The 17663-nt window shown below is 32.3% G+C and overlaps 1 protein-coding gene across 6 annotated transcripts in view; it reads left to right on the top strand.

Moving 5' to 3' along the window:
• Window positions 1-17663, top strand: part of LOC106074224 (E3 SUMO-protein ligase PIAS2-like) — a 28877-nt gene that overhangs the window by 8767 nt on the left and 2447 nt on the right. For 4 of the 6 annotated variants that reach the window (XM_056029441.1, XM_056029426.1, XM_056029414.1 and 1 more), the window contains 12 exons: window positions 58-218; window positions 506-579; window positions 1828-1923; window positions 3132-3161; window positions 13935-14066; window positions 14262-14346; window positions 14599-14740; window positions 14833-14967; window positions 15570-15675; window positions 15822-15895; window positions 16172-16332; window positions 16431-16627. In XM_056029441.1, coding sequence (XP_055885416.1) covers window positions 58-218; window positions 506-579; window positions 1828-1923; window positions 3132-3161; window positions 13935-14066; window positions 14262-14346; window positions 14599-14740; window positions 14833-14967; window positions 15570-15675; window positions 15822-15895; window positions 16172-16332; window positions 16431-16627 — 1393 coding nt within the window. Of the gene's footprint in view, window positions 1-57; window positions 219-505; window positions 580-1827; window positions 1924-3131; window positions 3162-13934; window positions 14067-14261; window positions 14347-14598; window positions 14741-14832; window positions 14968-15024; window positions 15160-15569; window positions 15676-15821; window positions 15896-16171; window positions 16333-16430; window positions 16628-17663 lie in introns of all 6 variants that reach the window. The other 2 variants (XM_056029417.1, XM_056029430.1) reach the window with 2 other exon arrangements.

Below are 17663 nucleotides of genomic sequence, written 5' to 3'. Positions count from 1 at the left end.
TAATTAGCCTCTAGACTAGAAAACAAAATTATAATATATACTTTTTTTTTCTTTCAGCAAATGGTATTAAGTTTTAGGGTGTCTGAACTACATGTTTTATTAGGATTTGCGGGCAGAAATAAAAGTGGTAGAAAGCAAGAGCTCACACAAAGAGCTATTGCCTTGGTAGAAAAAGGTTGCTCCTTACCTGTGCAAATAAAAATAAGAGAAATGTATCGGTAAAAGCTTTTTTTTTTTTTTTAATTACATTATGTAATTGTTTTCTTTTTATAGTTATTCTGATTTTTTTAGCTTTAAAGTTCTTTTAAAAAATAATTATTCTGAAAAATGTATCCAGTGACTGAGGCTGTGATACTATTTTGTATATTATTTTGTTTGTTGTCATTATTTTGTGAAAACTACATGTCAGGATTAGACATAATAAATAAGAGATTTAATGTCTACTCCTAAAATAAAGATTCATTATTGTGTTTATTATTCTACATTAAGTTGTATTTCTATGTAGAAACAGAATTAAGGAACCAGGAATGTCTCAGCCACATAAAGATATAAACATGCCAGTAATGCACAGGCATCCTGGTAAGTTAAAATTGTAACTTTTCTGAAATTTTTTCATTGTCAGATTATTAAACATTTGTCTTTTAAATATTGGTTATATGAGCCCTTTTATCTTTAATTTATCTATAGATTATGTCTTGTGATTTAACTAAAAACAAACTCCTAACTTTAGATGTTAGCTCATTTTTACACTTGCACCTATTTCTCTGGCAAGAAAAAACTTTCAATTTTAGAAAGCTAAAAATATCTAAACATGTCCAAAGACAAAATTGATTGAAAGTTTTTGATGTGCTATCTCGCTGTGTTAACATTATCATTGGTTTGTGGAGTGTCATGCTATTATAACCATATAAAGGTTAAACGTAGAACAGCATTCAAAAATTTATTGGTTGAATGAACACATGAAGTGACATATCTTAGATGCTTATATTCTTAAGATTAGGACAAGAGACATTGCAAAGGAATGGTGCACTTATGAAATTACCTTTTTTATTTTACAAAGCTTATATCAACTCAGACTCTGTCTGTTTGGTAAAAAAGTATGTACACATTATTTCTCCGACAGCCAATCTCAGATCAAGCTGAAATTTTTCAAAATTATTTCTTTTACCTGACAACATAAGAATAATTAAACAAAATTAACCAATTAGCTAATTAACTATTGGTAATTAATTATTTTGATTGGTATCTCCAACAAGCGAAAGAAATGTACTTGACTGAAGTGGTGGTATAAGTTGAATCAGTCCCGTTTATAGGTTGCCGCTCTAAATTGAAACAAACAGTATATAAATTTTCTCTAGTCATAAGTACCTTAGTAGCAGAGTTAAAAGCATGAAATAGCTCTAAACATAAACAATTGGTAAAAATATTATTAATCAAACAGATTGTTGTGGTCTGAATCTATTAATTTAATTACATGACTGATCCAAACTGATACAATTACACTTCGTATAAGCTTTTTTTTTTTTTTTAAAGTATTTTTTATGTTTTTCTTGTTTAGAAGATCTGGTGACAGCTAATGAAAATTTGTTGAAAGTAGTGGCTTTAACTTAAAAGAATTTAAGGAAAACCATCCTCCATGATAACTATTTTGTATGGTTTGAAAAGAAGTTTAATGCTGGGTTTAGTGACATTTTTTGAGAGATATATTCTGCTATATTCAGTTCTGTAGTGAAAAGGGGATAACTTTCTGGGGGTGAATATTATGCACCAAGACCAGACCAGGTCAGACCAATGACCAGCCTCCTTTTCTTTTTCACCTGATATCAGGTACCCATTTGGACTTTGGTGGGCTCAAGGACTTCAATGGAGACTACCCATACCGAGTAAAAATGTCAAATCAAGAATTGAAACCTGGAAGCACAGGTTAGCAGCCACACAATAACCTGGTTGTCCCCATGGTTTTTAACAAAATAATTGGGGAGATTCATTTGTTATTGTTAATACAGTATCTTTACGACTGTTTTAATATGACTTGTGTAAAAAAAAAAAAAAAAGGTCTAAATTTACAGTTATTTGTTAGGACAGGGATGGATAAAAATTTTCAAGCAAGGACCACATTTAAAACTTTATTGCTATTGTGGTTAAAACATATTGGAATAGGAATTAACAATATATGAATATCTAAATTTATAACATAAATAACCTTCTATTGTAATTTTATTTTACTTCGATTTTGTATTACATATACACATTACATTTTATAATTCTTAGAGTGACAGAAAATTATTGGTGCCTGTATAATAATCAAATAGCAAAAGGAATTAAATTAGCATGCAATCTGACCAAAAGTAAAATTATAATTAATGGGACATATACATGCCTATGGATAATATTCTCGATATGTGGAACTAGTTACTGCTTGTGGTTAGTATGACTATATTCAAATTGCTGTCAGCTACTTTCAACCTGTTCCTAGTCTTTTTTATTTTCAAAAAAGAAATAGCTTGTTTACAAATATATGGGGACTCAAAAAAAAAAATGGGCATCAATTTTTTTATTAGTAAAAATGCTGTTTTAGGTAAAGTGCCATAAAAATACATCAAGGGACTTTTCCTTTAGGACATAAACTGATTATGTGGATAAGCTCCCACTGTATATTTTCCAGAATTGAATAGATTATCAAGGAATCAGTCTAGAGTCTTATACCTTTGTTTTTTTTGTTTTTTTTTTATAGTCAACAATCAAGTCATTGAGTCTTTTTTTTTTTATATATATATTTCAACCTTTTACCTAAATATCAGAAATTTGTTTAAAATTATTTGACTTGCACATTCATTCATTTTATGGTCTCTCAGACATCGCCCTGAAGTTTTCACTTCATGTAATTCAAATTTTTACATGATGTCAAAGGCAAATGAGTCTTCTAGTGACAAAATCACTAACTTTTTTTATTTGATGAAGTATTTTTAAAAAATATTGTGTTCTTTATTATAAGAGTTTAAGTCTAAAAACTTGCTTAATGCTTGAATTATGAGAATCACAGAAGACTAAATATTTTCTACTTTGAAAAAAGGTTTCTAATGGAGTAATTTTAAAGGAATTAGTTACTATTTTTTTTTTCAATCTATCAGGTATGGGGGGCTATCCTTCAGATGGTCCAGGTAAGTGTGTTTTATTCTAAATGTACTTTTGTTTTTCTACTTGTCTGTTTTTTTTGTTTTTGTTGATTTTTTAATGTATTTTTTTTTTCATGTAAGTTGTAAGTTTGTAAGTTTTTACTTTTGAAGTAAAGAAAATATTAAGCTAATTTTAAATTAAATATAAACCAATTGATGTTTCTTAAATAATATGTGTAAAGCAAATTTAGCTGAAATCCCCATAAGACTTACCAATTATGTGTATTATGATTGTTTTTTAATATTAAATTTAAAACTATACAAAGTCGGATAAAATTTTCAAAAGTAAAAATTGGATTGTTTTGTCATTTGTGTGGCAGGCTTAGCTTATGCAAAACTCAGTTTTTTCTTAATTGTATAACAGTGTTTATTATAACACATGTAAAACTGCAACTAAATTTCTGACACTCAATTTCTAAATTAACACAATCTCTCTCTGAGGTTCTATTTTTAAAAAAGTTCTTTCCAATTGTCATTTATCATTTTGCCAATATGTACAGTTGACTTCTGTACATTCGCTGAATTTATTTCTTAAGTTGTTTGTTAATATCAAAGGGATATTGTAATTTAATGTGATGTTACGATGAAATAAGGTTATTAGTTCAGCCTTTTGGTAATCTTTTTTCTTTCAGTGTTTTTAAAATAACACATCATTTTTCAACATGCCCAAGGGAGGAATGAAAAAGAAAAGGAAATAAATATAAACACAATGTGACCAATATTTAGCTAATGTTTGAACTGTTATCTATTGAAGGGTTAACTTACTTGAAAATTTTTCTTTTTTTTTTTTGGTATCTCTGACCTTTCCTCTGTAATGACATCCTGCATGTTGTCTGTGTCTTATTTATTACATTTAATATATATGCAATGCTCTCTAGAGATATAGACTGCTCTTTTTTTTAAAGTTAAAGATTTTTGCAGTATTCTTCCTGACAACTAACTTATTTGGGTTTGGGAATAGGTTCCCTTGATTAATTTTTTTTTTCATTGTTAAAAAAAAAAAGTAAATTAAACCTGACAAGTAATTAAGTTGAATATAGTAGATTTAACTTAAACGCTGACAAGTAACTAAGTTAAATATAGTAGATTTAACCAAAAGACTGGCAATAACTAAGTGAAATATAGTAGATTTAACCTAAATGCTGACTAGTAACTTAAGTAATGATTTGCTGAGATGTCTATTTGTTTAATTAACAGCACTTTCACATTTTTGTGTAAAATGGGTTCTTTCAATTATTTCTCATGTTTATTTTGTCTTTATTTTTTTGCTCAAGTACTGTGGAGGCTAAAATTACTAATTGCCTAGATAATAAGTTGCATGCCATGTTAAAAAAAAAGAAAGATATACCTTGGTACAAAAACATTTCTTTAAAATGTTGTTAATAGATCTCTGTCGCTTTTTTTTTTAATGTAGGGTTGGTAGGGTACCCTCCAGAGGGTTCAGGTAAGATCATACCTTGTCCACTTCTGAATATGTAGTGTATAGTGGATTAAAAAACAAAACAAAACATGAATAACAGTTTTTTCTATGTTGATACAATGTGTGGCCCAGATGTATCAGTATGAAAATGATATAATTTTGAATCAAGGTGCCCAGCATGAGATATGAACAAAAGGTCTTGAATGCACTGAATATCTTTTTCTTTTTTTTTAACCCAATGGAAAATGTTTGCTTCTATAAATGCTTAGTAACATTGACACTCATTTCACTTTTGTCTTAAATGTGCATTTTATATATACTCATGTACAGTCGCTGTAGGTGAGCTGATGAGCTGATTTTACCGTCTTAGTATTCAGGAAATTAGGGTTGTTCTTGCTTTCAATGCAGATCTGATTAGGGCCACTTAAAAATTCGATTTTTGCTGGCCTTTTTTCTTTATCAGCCAGCTACATTTGAATGAGTTATAGAATGAATTCCCCATTTAACTATAAAAATATGCTAAGTTGTATAAAGTGTTTTTTTGTCTCCTCACAAAAATATGTAAATAAATAGATAACTATCGCTTAAATTAAGAGAGCACAATGTCACATTGCTGAATTTTTTTTTTTGTATGTACATTTTTTGTTATGCTGTTGCAGACCAAGTTTCTTCTTTGGCAAATGTAATTGTTTTAGGGTAGCCAAGTACCCACTTTATATTCATCTTTTGGTGCCCTCTGAAAATTGGTTGATAGTGTAGTCCAATCTTGATATCAATCTTTCCATAAACTTCTTCATCGTGAGACTTTTGCAAAGCTACTTAAACCAACCGAAGCAAACAAGGTTTGAATTACTAATTCCGAAATTGTGGCCATATTGTTAAAGCGAATATACGGAATGGTTTGCATCTCTTAGCATCACAGAGACTCACTGATGGGCAACCTTTCTCTTGTGGTCATTAGTCGACACACTAGGTATTTTAGCAACCATCAAAATTGGAAGACTAATGCCATAAGGAAATGCGTTGAGGATCACCGTAGGGTAAATATTTAATAAGGAAAAAAAACAACAGGTGAAGTGAATACTGTGCTGAACTATATAACTATTAAACCACATGAGATTAGAAATACTGAAGGTACTTTTTCACGTATCTGCTTAACTATTACAGGTCGAAGGAGAAACGATTGGTGAGGTGCTAAATTATAATTAGGCCGACAGGAGAACGGCCTAGTTCTTTATTATAGCACAAAATAAAGAGGCCTGTTAATCTTTCTGTGAGAGCAGCACCACTCATTTTAAGGCAAGAAGCGCTTTTGAGAGTACGGCGGAATAGGTTTCTTCGCCTATCAACAAAAATCAATGTATATAAAGCAGTGGTTCTCACCACATTTTTGTATGGCTCTAAGACCTGGTTGCTCTATATAAGGCATTTTAGGCTCCTTGAACGCTTCCATCAAAGGTGTCTTCGCTCCATAATGAGCATACGCTGGCAAGACTACATTACAAATAGCCCAACTTTGTTCTGCTGGGGGCCGGTGTGGGCAGTATAGAAGCACAAATAACCATTCGACAGCTGCGCTGGATCTGACACTTATCTCGCAGTGTAGACGACCGCATGCCAAAGGCAAATCTTCTTTGGCGAGCTTAAAGGAGGATGGCGTAACTGAGGTTCCCCCCCCCTTTCCTTGTAAGCGCTATAAAAATCAACTCAGGCACCATTTCGCCTTCACTGGCATAGAGGAAAGTAGCTGGCAGCAGATGGCCTCGGAAAGAGACAGTTGGAGAACTCTCACAAAAGCTGTGGCACACACATTTGAGACCTTACGAAAAGCCCTTACTGAAGACAGGCACAGAAAACGAAAGGAAAACTTAAATAGACCTCTGGCGGACAATAGCTTTGTCTGGGTTTGCATAGTCATGTGAAACACTGCACTCATCTTTAATCTTTGGAATCGAAGACATTGCCATTAAGGTGCTGTGTAAGTTGTTTTTATTTAAATTGATCATCTGCAGCGGCAATATTTCAGCCTTTTTTGTTCTTTGTGAACACTATAAATGGCAGAGATGGAATCAGATCTATCATGTCGACCAAATGACATTAGCGTTTGGTTAGCAATTCACTGCAAGAAAAACGTATAACCTACGGCGTTCAAGGCTTCATTTCGGATATCAAAATCGAAAAAGCGGGAATTGAGTAGGTCCAAACTAAACGTCAAAAGCTTCAAAATATCCTTCTGAAATGAAGTATCCAGACATTAATTCCTTTCTAGCAGCGCTCATAAAGAATGGATAGAATCGATTGGTGGTGACCCAATGATTAAACGGGATACAGAACTTGTGGAGATGGACTGTATCAAATATAGATTTGAGCTGTATTATCTTATCTTATAAAATACAGACGTTACTTCAAAAAAAAAAAAAAAAAGATGATTACGTCCTGATCATTGTCCCTAGATCAATCTAGTCATGCAAAGTCATTGTTTGTCCTTTTTGACACAGGCTAACCATTCCATGTATCTCTAATAGCAATTACATGAATTTATCCTAGCTTTGAGTATTTTATTAGGTCTTGTTTTTTTGTTTTTGATGATTATGGTTCAGTGTTTTATGTATAATTGCTACTTTACTTGTTAAGTCTTCTTTTGTTTTTTTAGCGGCGCCCGAAAGGGGAAAAGACGCTATTAGTTTTGTGCGAAATGTCTGTCCGTCCGTCCCGTTTAGATCTCGTAAACTAGAAGAGATATTGAAAATCCGACTTCACAATATTTTAGACCATTCAAAGTTCTGATGCAACGGCTACTTTTTTTTTTCCTGAAAGCGAAAATTCTAATTTTTTAAATTAATTATGCAAGCAGTTTTTTATAAGAAAAAGCTAATTAGTATGCATTATATGTTAGACCTAATTTAAGACGAATAGTAATCTTATAAACATCATTTTCGTGAACATTTTTTCTATATAGCGGAAATTTTTTTTTTTTTTTGAGGATTCGAATATGAGATTGAGCGTTTTCAAAACAATTAACTTATTTAGTTAGAACCGAGTGTCCCGGGTTCGAATCCTGGTGAAGACTGGGATTTTCAACTTCTGAGTCTACCCAGCTCTAATGGGTACCTGACATTAGTTGGGGAAAAGCAAAGGCGGTTGGTCGTTGTGCTGGCTACATGACACCCTCGTTAACCGTAGGCCACAAAAACAGATGAACTTTACATCATCTGCCCTATAGACCACAAACTAGTTAGGCCAGGTTCACATCTAACTTTACATTCACTTTCACGTATCCTTTGATCTGCGGGACGGTTGGGGCACTACACAAGATCTGTTAACCTTCTTCCTCCATTCTTATCTCTCATTTGTCTTTGATATAATTTCATTCGGATTTTCTTTCTGAAAATATTAAAGCCTACCTGGGTGGACCACTGGTCGTGCGGTTTGCGCGCTGGACTGTCATTTGGATTTATCGACGATCGAAGGTTCAAACCCTGCCTGCTCCCATCCCCCGTCGTCCTGCGGGAGGTTTGGACTAGGAAGTAAACTATCTTCAACTCTGAAGGATTATCCGAATTATGTAAAACATTTTACTTCGGGGGCCGATTTTGAGTTTGTGTGGAATTGTGTTTCCACACAAACTGTCTTTTGTAACCTTGTTTTATATGGCCTACTTCTGCTTTTGTAAATAAGTCAGTCATGATTATCATTAGGTTGTGGGACATTGATATATTGGACAATTTAGCAAAAATAAAAAATATAATAAACATGGCCCTGGAATGTCTCCCCTAACAAAAGAATCCCGATTTAGTTTGATGAAGCGTCTTCATACTGGTACTGAAAAAAACAATAAGATGATAAAAGAGCAAAGAAGTCAATAATGAAAAAATTTCACCAAATGTAGGAAAAGTTGGGCGCTACTTTTTTTTCCTCACCACTGTTTCTATAAATAAATCTAGTTCTAATAATTCCACATTTTGATGCGTAATTTGTGTCCGTCTGTATCGTCAATCTCGTGCTCAGTGACAACATTGACTACAGCGATACAGACAGGATGTTTTGTTTCGATATGGAAATCTAGATCTAGTCGATCTGTTTGTGCTTGAATCACGAAGAATGTTCTGTAATGCTAATTAGATCTAATACTTAGACTACATTTAGTTCTACTTTCAAAATGTACGTAGATCTATGTTTTCCTTGGTTGAAACAGACTTTATTGCATAGATAAATTAAGCTTAGAGCTGGCAGAACCTGCGACGCCGCTGACCCCAAACTGTATCGGCACTGAGTCTGACGTTCCTTTGGATACATCAGCAGCGTGGAGTGGGGGGAACTGATGTGTGGGCGACATCGTTCTGACCGCAACTTATGGCCAGGCATTCATCTCATTTCCATGACATGATCCATAGTCGCTTGGCGACTGAAGAAGGCCATAGAGAGCCAGCTTATGACTTATGTTTTGAAAGCCTGTTTTAAGCGTTTTTTTTCTTGGTTGAGTCAATGAATGGCGTGATTTTCCAAGTTTATTTAGATCTAGTCATTTTAAGTACTAAAAGTGTAATTTAAAATAGCATTAAAATAATAAAATAAAAAAAAAACGCCAAAGGTTTAAAGATTTTAGTTGATGATTTAGTAATGTTCACTACCGGGTACTTAAAGAAAGACGATAACTCTCTCTCTTCTAAAAGTTATTTCACACTTTGTGTCATCAGCCTGCTTTTCTCTGAAATACCGGTACCGTACTAAATGTTTGCATCTTGTGGTCCTACACGGTGTGCATTGTGCATAAAGAATAGTAACGTAGTTCCTCGTAACCAAGCTACACCAGTTGCTGTGGTGACTGTCAATGATCTCTTTTGATTTAGAACTTTAGATGGACTATAGCGTTTTAGATAAGTAGAAATAAATAAAAAAAAAAAACAACTAATAAGAACAAAAACTTGGAATATCTAGAACTACTTAATTTTAAGATAATTAATAAGATATCATGATATGCTTATAGAGTAAGATCTGGTAGATTTGACGTATCTCCTTGAGTCCTTGTTCACTTAGCCCTCACACAGGCACAAGCATGCGAGAGATCACGTTTACATGCAAATAGGCCCTACAATTCAGTAAGAGAGATTTGAAAAAAAAGAGCTAGAAAATAAATGGAGGCGATACAACAGAGGCTTTTGAAAAATGTAAGAAAACGAAGCTAAGAAAAAGGACATGGTGAAAAACAATGTTAGAAAGATCATTGTAGTCATCTAGACCAGTTACAAACAAAAAAGCTTGCTAGATCTAGTCTATTTGTGGCTTTGCCTCCATGTATGAAAATCCTGGACTATATACATCCAGAATCTAGTTGTGACTAGTTTTGCGCTCGGTTCTTATTTTTGCAACCACCCACAGTCTATCCGGAAGTAGATCTAGCAAGCGAAGCATAGGGATTCACTGGCAGTGATCAGTTGAATAAATGTCCATCTTTGTTTTGATTCTGAAGTAGGCTCGGAGTAGAAAGATGGCTTATTACAGAAACCCGAGTGGTAACTCTGGATCCAATAATAGGCGAAATGTTATTGATATGAATTTTAAGCAAAATTGTGAGTAATAATACTAAAATCTAGAGACGTCTTAAGTCTAGATTGACTAGATTAGATCTACTACTGACTACTGTCACTACTGAGTAACTGAGTACTCATCACTACATCAGTCATCTAGCTAGATTCTAGATCTAGTCAGACTCATCACGATCAGAGACTGATCACTGAAACTCAAATTTAATCATTAATGAGTATGAGAGTCAATGTTGAATGTGGGATAGTGAATGTGTCACTGTGACTGTCAGTCACATTGTGACATACTCATACTGTCATACTCAGACAGACTCAGCAGTGTCACATAGACTGTAGACAAGGAGATATAGATCTAGATCTACTCACAATGGACATGACAATGTCTCTAATAAGTTGAATAACTAATATTAGAATCTAGATCTAGATTCTAGACTAGCTAAATCTAAGACTAGATCTAGAATGTCTAGTCAACTCAAGTCTAGTCTAGATTAGATCTACTAGTAGTAAAGTAGTACTAGCTAGAAATAGAATCTTAGAAAATAAATCTCCAACAAGACTAGATGTGTAGATATAATAATCTAATCTAATTTGAACAGAAAATTATAAATTAAAAGTCTAGATCTTGACTTCGACAAGTCTAGATTTTATTATTTTTATTTCTTTTCAAGAGACTTTTCTCTTCAAATTAGATAAATTTAGATTTAGATCTAGAGTAAAGTGCGAAGTTCGAGCAGCCCTGATTTGTCAAGAGGTTCGAACAGTTCACTTTTTATTGCTAAAACTTTTTTATTTGAATGTTTACCAAATTACTACTATATTGCTACTGCGCATGCACCTTTTTTCTTTACTTCCGACACATATTATTTCCTTTTCCTTGTGGTGAGGTCAAACTCAGGAGCTGTGGAATTATTCTTTTTTACTACCCGGTAGTGAAGGAAGTGGGTAATGGGCTTAAGGCTATTTTTAAGTCTGATTGCTCATCAGCTTAAAAAGACTATTTGAAGTTGTGGAGGGTGCAATGGATGGTGTTCTTGCGCTGGAGTAAAAAGAAAATGACTTTATAGTGAAAATTAAATATTGAAACATATTTTTAGATATATTTTCTTTGATCTGTTCGAACCTTCCATCAACCCTATCGAGCTTACTAACTGGGGAAAAATCCGCTCGAGGAAAAGTACGCTTGGCAATACTTACCCTACACCTCTTTGACTTCGTATTTAATTTTAACTAAGCCTAGTGATTCATTAAATCCAATCTATTTTTATAGAAAAAAGGACGAGGAATTCAGAGATACCATCAGTTTTTTCATAGGTCAGATCGTTACGGTGCTATAAAAATCTAAACTTGAAAATTGCTGCCAGCGGGCTTAATGCGCTCGAACTTCGCACTTTACTCTAGCAAGAGTCTAGTCAAGTCACAAGATCCAGAATTCTAGATCTACTCTTACAAGCTATAGAATCTAGACATAGTGTGGTCTCTAGAGGGTCTAGATCTAAAAATCTAGAATGATCTAGATCTGTCATCTAGAGACAGTCACTTCAAATTCAAATATTTAAAAATAAATCTCTAGAGTCTGATATCCCACAGATCTATCTATATTATATATAAGAGGTCTAGTACTAATAGTATTCACTACTATATCTTGAAGTTGAATCATTCTAGATTCTCAAGACTCTAGATTAGTCTAGATATCTAGAATTCTGGATCTATTTTTATTATTTATAGAGATCTATTCTAGATAGATTTAGTTGACATATTAGACTAGATCTAGTGATTCTGCTGTAGAAAAACTAGATCTAGAATCCCAAAGTTAACTAAGAATATAGGACTAGATAGTACATGTAGCTAGATTGTCTAGGTTTATAAGAGCTTTCCAATTTGGCTGTTCGTTGTACATGAGTAGTTTATTAGTGTGGAAGGCACTAGTTCAAGAATCAAGTGCTTGCCTTTCTGCTCTATGGCTATGGCTGAGATTGCCAGTTGCAATTGACTTTTCCAGTCTTTCTCCACTGGGCCATTCAATTAAATTAGTATGTCAGTTCCTCCATTTATGTAGGATTTTGTAACTCTGACCCATTGGTTGTTAAGGTAATGGGTTTTTAGGACAAAAATTCTCTAATTCTTTGAGCTCTGTTTGGTTGTGGTCAGAGTTTTTGTTATGTTTTCGGTGCTGTCTCTTATAGGAGGGAGGAAACTCTGGGGGAAAAGCATTATGCTGCTTTGTTGACTCAATAGTTATATTTCCTATTTATTTCTTTTTAAGGTTCAGTGATTCCTGAATAAAATGAGTTTTAGACGGTTTTGGGGCCAGTTTAGTGGGTTTTGGATTTGAGTATTCTAGAGTGGGTCTGATGTAACTGGTGTGTCTTTTTTATCATTACATTAAAAAGGCATTTTTAAGCAATTTTTTTTAGTACCTGGTATTCATTATTGAAGTAAATTTTTTTGTGTCTCTGTGAAAATCCATAACATAAAAGTTATCACAATGCATTTTGTTTGGAGACTCTCAGGTATCCTGCTTTAGTCCATTAGGAATTAAGTCAGGGATAGGTAAACAAAAGTCCACAGAAGGGTTTAATCTGGCCCTCCTCATGCTTATTAATTATACTTAATAATAATTTCAGTCACCTACTTTTTTTATGAATCAATTTTGGTTGTGTCAGCTGAAATTTTTGCAAGTGCATTTAACAAAATTTGAATTCAATAATAATGTTGATAAAAACATTGAACTGATTCATACAGAATGTCATGTTTTTAAAGAATAAAAATGAAAGTACATTGTCAGAAATGGAAAAACAAAAATGTGTCTTTTTTCTTTAATGAAAAAAATTGACTGAAATAATTGAAGATTGATGGTATCTGGTGCCAGCTTAAAGCTTTCAAAGAACAACTCTTATCTACCTAAAATGACTATAGTTTCATTTAACGAGGTCAAAGCTAATGATGTTCATGACGCAAGACAAGTTTAGGGGTTATGAAGGTTACTTGAGGAAACTTTATAGTGAATTTGAAAGATTTCAAGTTTTCAATGTTATTGGTAAAAAGATTTTCTTTTTGTCTTTTGATATTAAGTAAAGGAACCAGAATTGCAGCTTGAATTATCTTCTTAAAGAATTATTTCTGAATGATCTGAAACTATAATTCTACACAGTTTTCCAAATTCAGTACTGGTATCTAACTCTTGGAGAATGTGTGCGATGTTTGTATTTTTTTGACCTTCATATATTTGTAAACAACCTATTCAGTTCTGAAACTTGGAAAAGTTTGACACATGAACACTATGACAAACTTTTATTTAAAAAACTCATTTTGTATATTGCATTCAATCAACTATGTAGTAAAATAAAATTAGGGTCCTTCGGGGGCCTAAAGATTCAGGCCCATTATTGATAATGCATAAAATATATACTATATATAAAATAGTAAATACTAGTTGAAATACATCTGCACCTGGGATAATTCTAAAAGGAAAAAAAAAGCAGCTTTAGTTTTAGTTACAAGTGTATTCACATTAAGGTTCCATGACATATTGTTCACAGATAATTTATCTGACAACTTGTTCACAACAAATGGCTCTTTCTATTATTTCCAAAAGTTTTTGATTGCTAGAGCATGAGGACAGATGATAAAAATTAGACTTTTAAACAAAATGTTTCAGTCTTGCAATGAGCTAGATGAAATTTTAAATGGACCTTCTCTTAATTTTATAAGAAATCTTTTTACTTTCACCATGTACTTAATAATAAATAATTTTGATTTATTTATTTTACCAATTTTTTATACACGCTATTTCAGTTGGGTTGGATTATGCAGCGCCCATGAGATCCATTATGCCTCAACCACCAATTCCAGTTAACCCAGATGTCAAATTGAAACATTTACCTTTTTATGATGTTCTTGGGGAGCTCATGAAGCCTTCAAGCCTCAGTAAGTTTGACATATCTATATATAATATTATATATAAACATTAAACAGACAATGAGATTTTTATTGTATAAGTTTTTTTTTTAAATAAACACTTTTTGTGATTTTTTTTTTTAGAATAACTATTAGGTTAGCTATTAGAGAACCGTCAATAACTTGTATTAACATGGTTGTTTTCATTTTTTTAAAAATCTTAAGTACCAAAAAACAGTGGAAGGTTGCAGGAGACTCTGTTTGTGTTTCATTTAACTCCACAGCAAGCACAGGATATCACAATGTCAAGGTATCTGCAGAAATTTGCTTTTTTTCTATTAATTTGTGAAAATAATCTAATATCACAAAAAAGTTGGTTAAGCTATATTTGAAATAAAAAGGTTAGACAGAATTGTGTTAATTTTATAATATAAATTCAGACATGTTAGTATTTGAAACACATTTGAAGTGTTAATGAATTGTTTTATCATAGCCATTCTTTCTGAAAATATAATACTCTATTTTAAAGCAAATAGTGGCTTTATTTTTTTTTTTTAAACAGAGATTTTCGACCAGGGGCCAAGTGTGAGTATACTGTTCAAGTACAATTAAGATTCTGTCTTTTAGAGACGAGTTGTGAACAGGCAGATACTTTTCCTTCACAAATTCAAGTCAGGGTGAATAACAAGCCAGCAACATTACCGGTACATACATTTTCAATATATTTTTATAAGTGTTTATTACAAATTGGTACTATTTTGCCAAATTTTCCTTAATACTATTTGAAAAATTGCAGAATGTTATTCCAACCAACAAACCTAATGTTGAGCCCAAAAGACCTGGTCGACCTGTGGATATAACTAATTTATGCAGACTTTCTCCCACTGTGTCCAATGCTATAACAGTTGCCTGGGCTGCTGATTTTACTCGGGTATGTTATTGACAATTTGAACTATGCACTAAAAGTCATTGCTATTTGTTTTTTCAGCCCAAACCAATGCCCCTTCATAACAAAGCCCCACCCAAAGTGTATGGAGCTCCTGTAGATATATCTCATTTATGCAAGTTAAGTCCCACCATAGCAAACACCATCTGTGTCTCATGGTTCCCTGAGCAGCACTCGGTATCAAAAATTGAATTTTTTCCTTTAAGAGTTCACCATTTACAATGTTCTGCTGTTAACCAGTTATTATTCATTAATTTTTATTTTTTTTAATTTTTTTTTTGCATGTATTCAAATTACTTATGTTTAATTTTTTGTTTGTTTTTCTAAGTTACTGTTTTAACCTTTTTTTTTTTTTTTTTTTTTATTGTACATATATTTTTTAGTTAACATAGCAGTAAATTACACTTTATTGCAACTTGTGTGTAAATGTAGAAGCATATATTTAAATTATATCTGTAATAAATTCATCATTAGATATATATATATATTTATCCTTGAGTTAACAATTAAACATTAATATTCAAAAGAAATGTTTGAAAAGTAAAGGTCTGTTTATTTAATTAGATTTAAAAAATCATATTTTACAGAGCTTCTGTATGGCTGTGTATTTGGTTAAAAAGTTAACTTCAGATATTCTTCTTTCACGTCTTAAGCAGTTTGGAAATCGCCATTCTGATCACACAAAGGCTTTAAGTATGCTTTTTTTAAAGACCTTAATTAACAATATTAAAAATCAGTTTTAAAAATCTTTGTTTCTGTGTTCTAATTTCAAGATTTTGTTTGATAAAATATAAATAAATGTTTTACAATGTTACTTCTTTCTAATTTATATTTGCTAGTTAAAGAGAAGTTAGCTCAGGACCCAGACAGTGAAATAGCCACTACAAGTTTGCGTGTCTCTCTAATGTGCCCTGTAAGTTTAGCACTTGAATATTGTTTTGATAATAAAATTATTATTTTTAAAATTTTCAACATACTGGTTTGTCTGAAAAAAATATATTTAATATTTTAGATGTGGAAATATTTTGTATTTAATTGCTAATTATTACATAAAAGAATTATTAACTTCTTTTTTGTCAAAAAACAACATGCTCCAATTCATTTTAGCTATATTTTATAAGAAAATGTACATTGTGTTGACATTGAAATAATTTATTTATTTTTTCAAATATTTTCTTTTCCGAATCAGCTTGGAAAGATGCGAATGCAAATACCTTGTAGGGCTAGCACTTGCACACATCTTCAATGTTTTGATGCCTCAACATTCCTTATGATGAATGAGAGGAAGCCTACTTGGATGTGCCCAGTTTGTGATCGTCCCTGTCCATATGATAAACTAATCATTGATGGGTAACATATCAATTATTTAGCATTAAAGTTCTTAAAACATCAGAGTAAAACTTCTGTTATGGGTTCCAGAAAATAAGAAAAGTATGTATTTCTTGCAGGTATTTTGTTGAGATATTTAAACAGTCCCCATCCTGCACTGATATCATTTTCCATGAAGATGGAAGCTGGTCACCAATGAAACCACAGAAAGAATCTCCTAACCAAGTAATACTCACGCCAAGTTCAAAAGCATCACCAACAACCTCTCAGTCGTCTGCATCCTCATTACCATCAACACTTTCTTTCTCTACACCAGGTACCAGACTTTAAAATTAAACTAGAAACATATTCTGCACTACCAGTGCAATATAAACATGTGCTTTTTTTTAACTAAAAAAGTAATTTTTAGATGTCTTTAAAATATTTTGATCTCATTCTGATTTTTTTCTTGCACACTCAGGTATCACTTGATCTTTCTGAGATTTACCACCATAAACTTGTTTATAACTCTTTCGTTTTAATGAACATTTTTCACATTTATTGCATAATGTTAAGAAAGAAAATCTTATATTAAAATCTTGATATTTATTAGATAATCCAGTAGGGGAAACAAAATACATTGTGACTTATGCTAGGTATCTTAGAATCTTTAAATGTTTTTAGCAGTCTCACAATGGGAAAAAGCTGCTATTTGTTGTGTGGTCTTTCTTGTCCATCCGTTGGTCTGTCAATTTTAGATTAAGAAAAACACTAGAAAATTTTGTTGCCTGCTAAGCTTAAGTGCTACTTTTTGTCTAGTAAGCCCTTTTCAGACCTGCCTACCGCAAAATGCATATTTGTTACTCAAAATCTCCCAAAAATGACAGTCAGTATGCAAATACGAATTTAACCTGTTGTGTTACGCATTTCATCATTAGTAGAAATTAATTATGTTGGAGCATTTAAAAAAAAGTCCAATGCAAAAAAAGAATCCCTGATTCCCATACTTTCGATTCAAAACACATTGAAGATCTGGATTCTAGTTTCTAGATCTAGTCTAGAGTCTAGGACTACAACCCTATAACTATAATAGAGTAATAGTCTAGCTAGACATTACGTTACAATTCTCTACATTCTAGATCTAATCTAGTATGATCTGGATCGATAACATCTAGATTTAGATCTAGACCTAGATATAGATTCCTAGAATAGATCTAATCATGACATCTAATCTATTTTAAAGTTTCTAAATCTAGACAATCTAGTATTTTTCTAGTAAGAAGATCGAAATAATTAAATAGTAAAACCACATGAGATCTAGATCTAATTTATAGGCTATAATTTAGGATAAGATTAACTTCATTTAAGATCTT

This window comes from Biomphalaria glabrata, chromosome 1 (assembly GCF_947242115.1).
Source record: "Biomphalaria glabrata chromosome 1, xgBioGlab47.1, whole genome shotgun sequence".
NCBI lineage: Eukaryota > Metazoa > Mollusca > Gastropoda > Planorbidae > Biomphalaria > Biomphalaria glabrata.
This window is presented reverse-complemented; position numbering and strand designations above follow the sequence as displayed.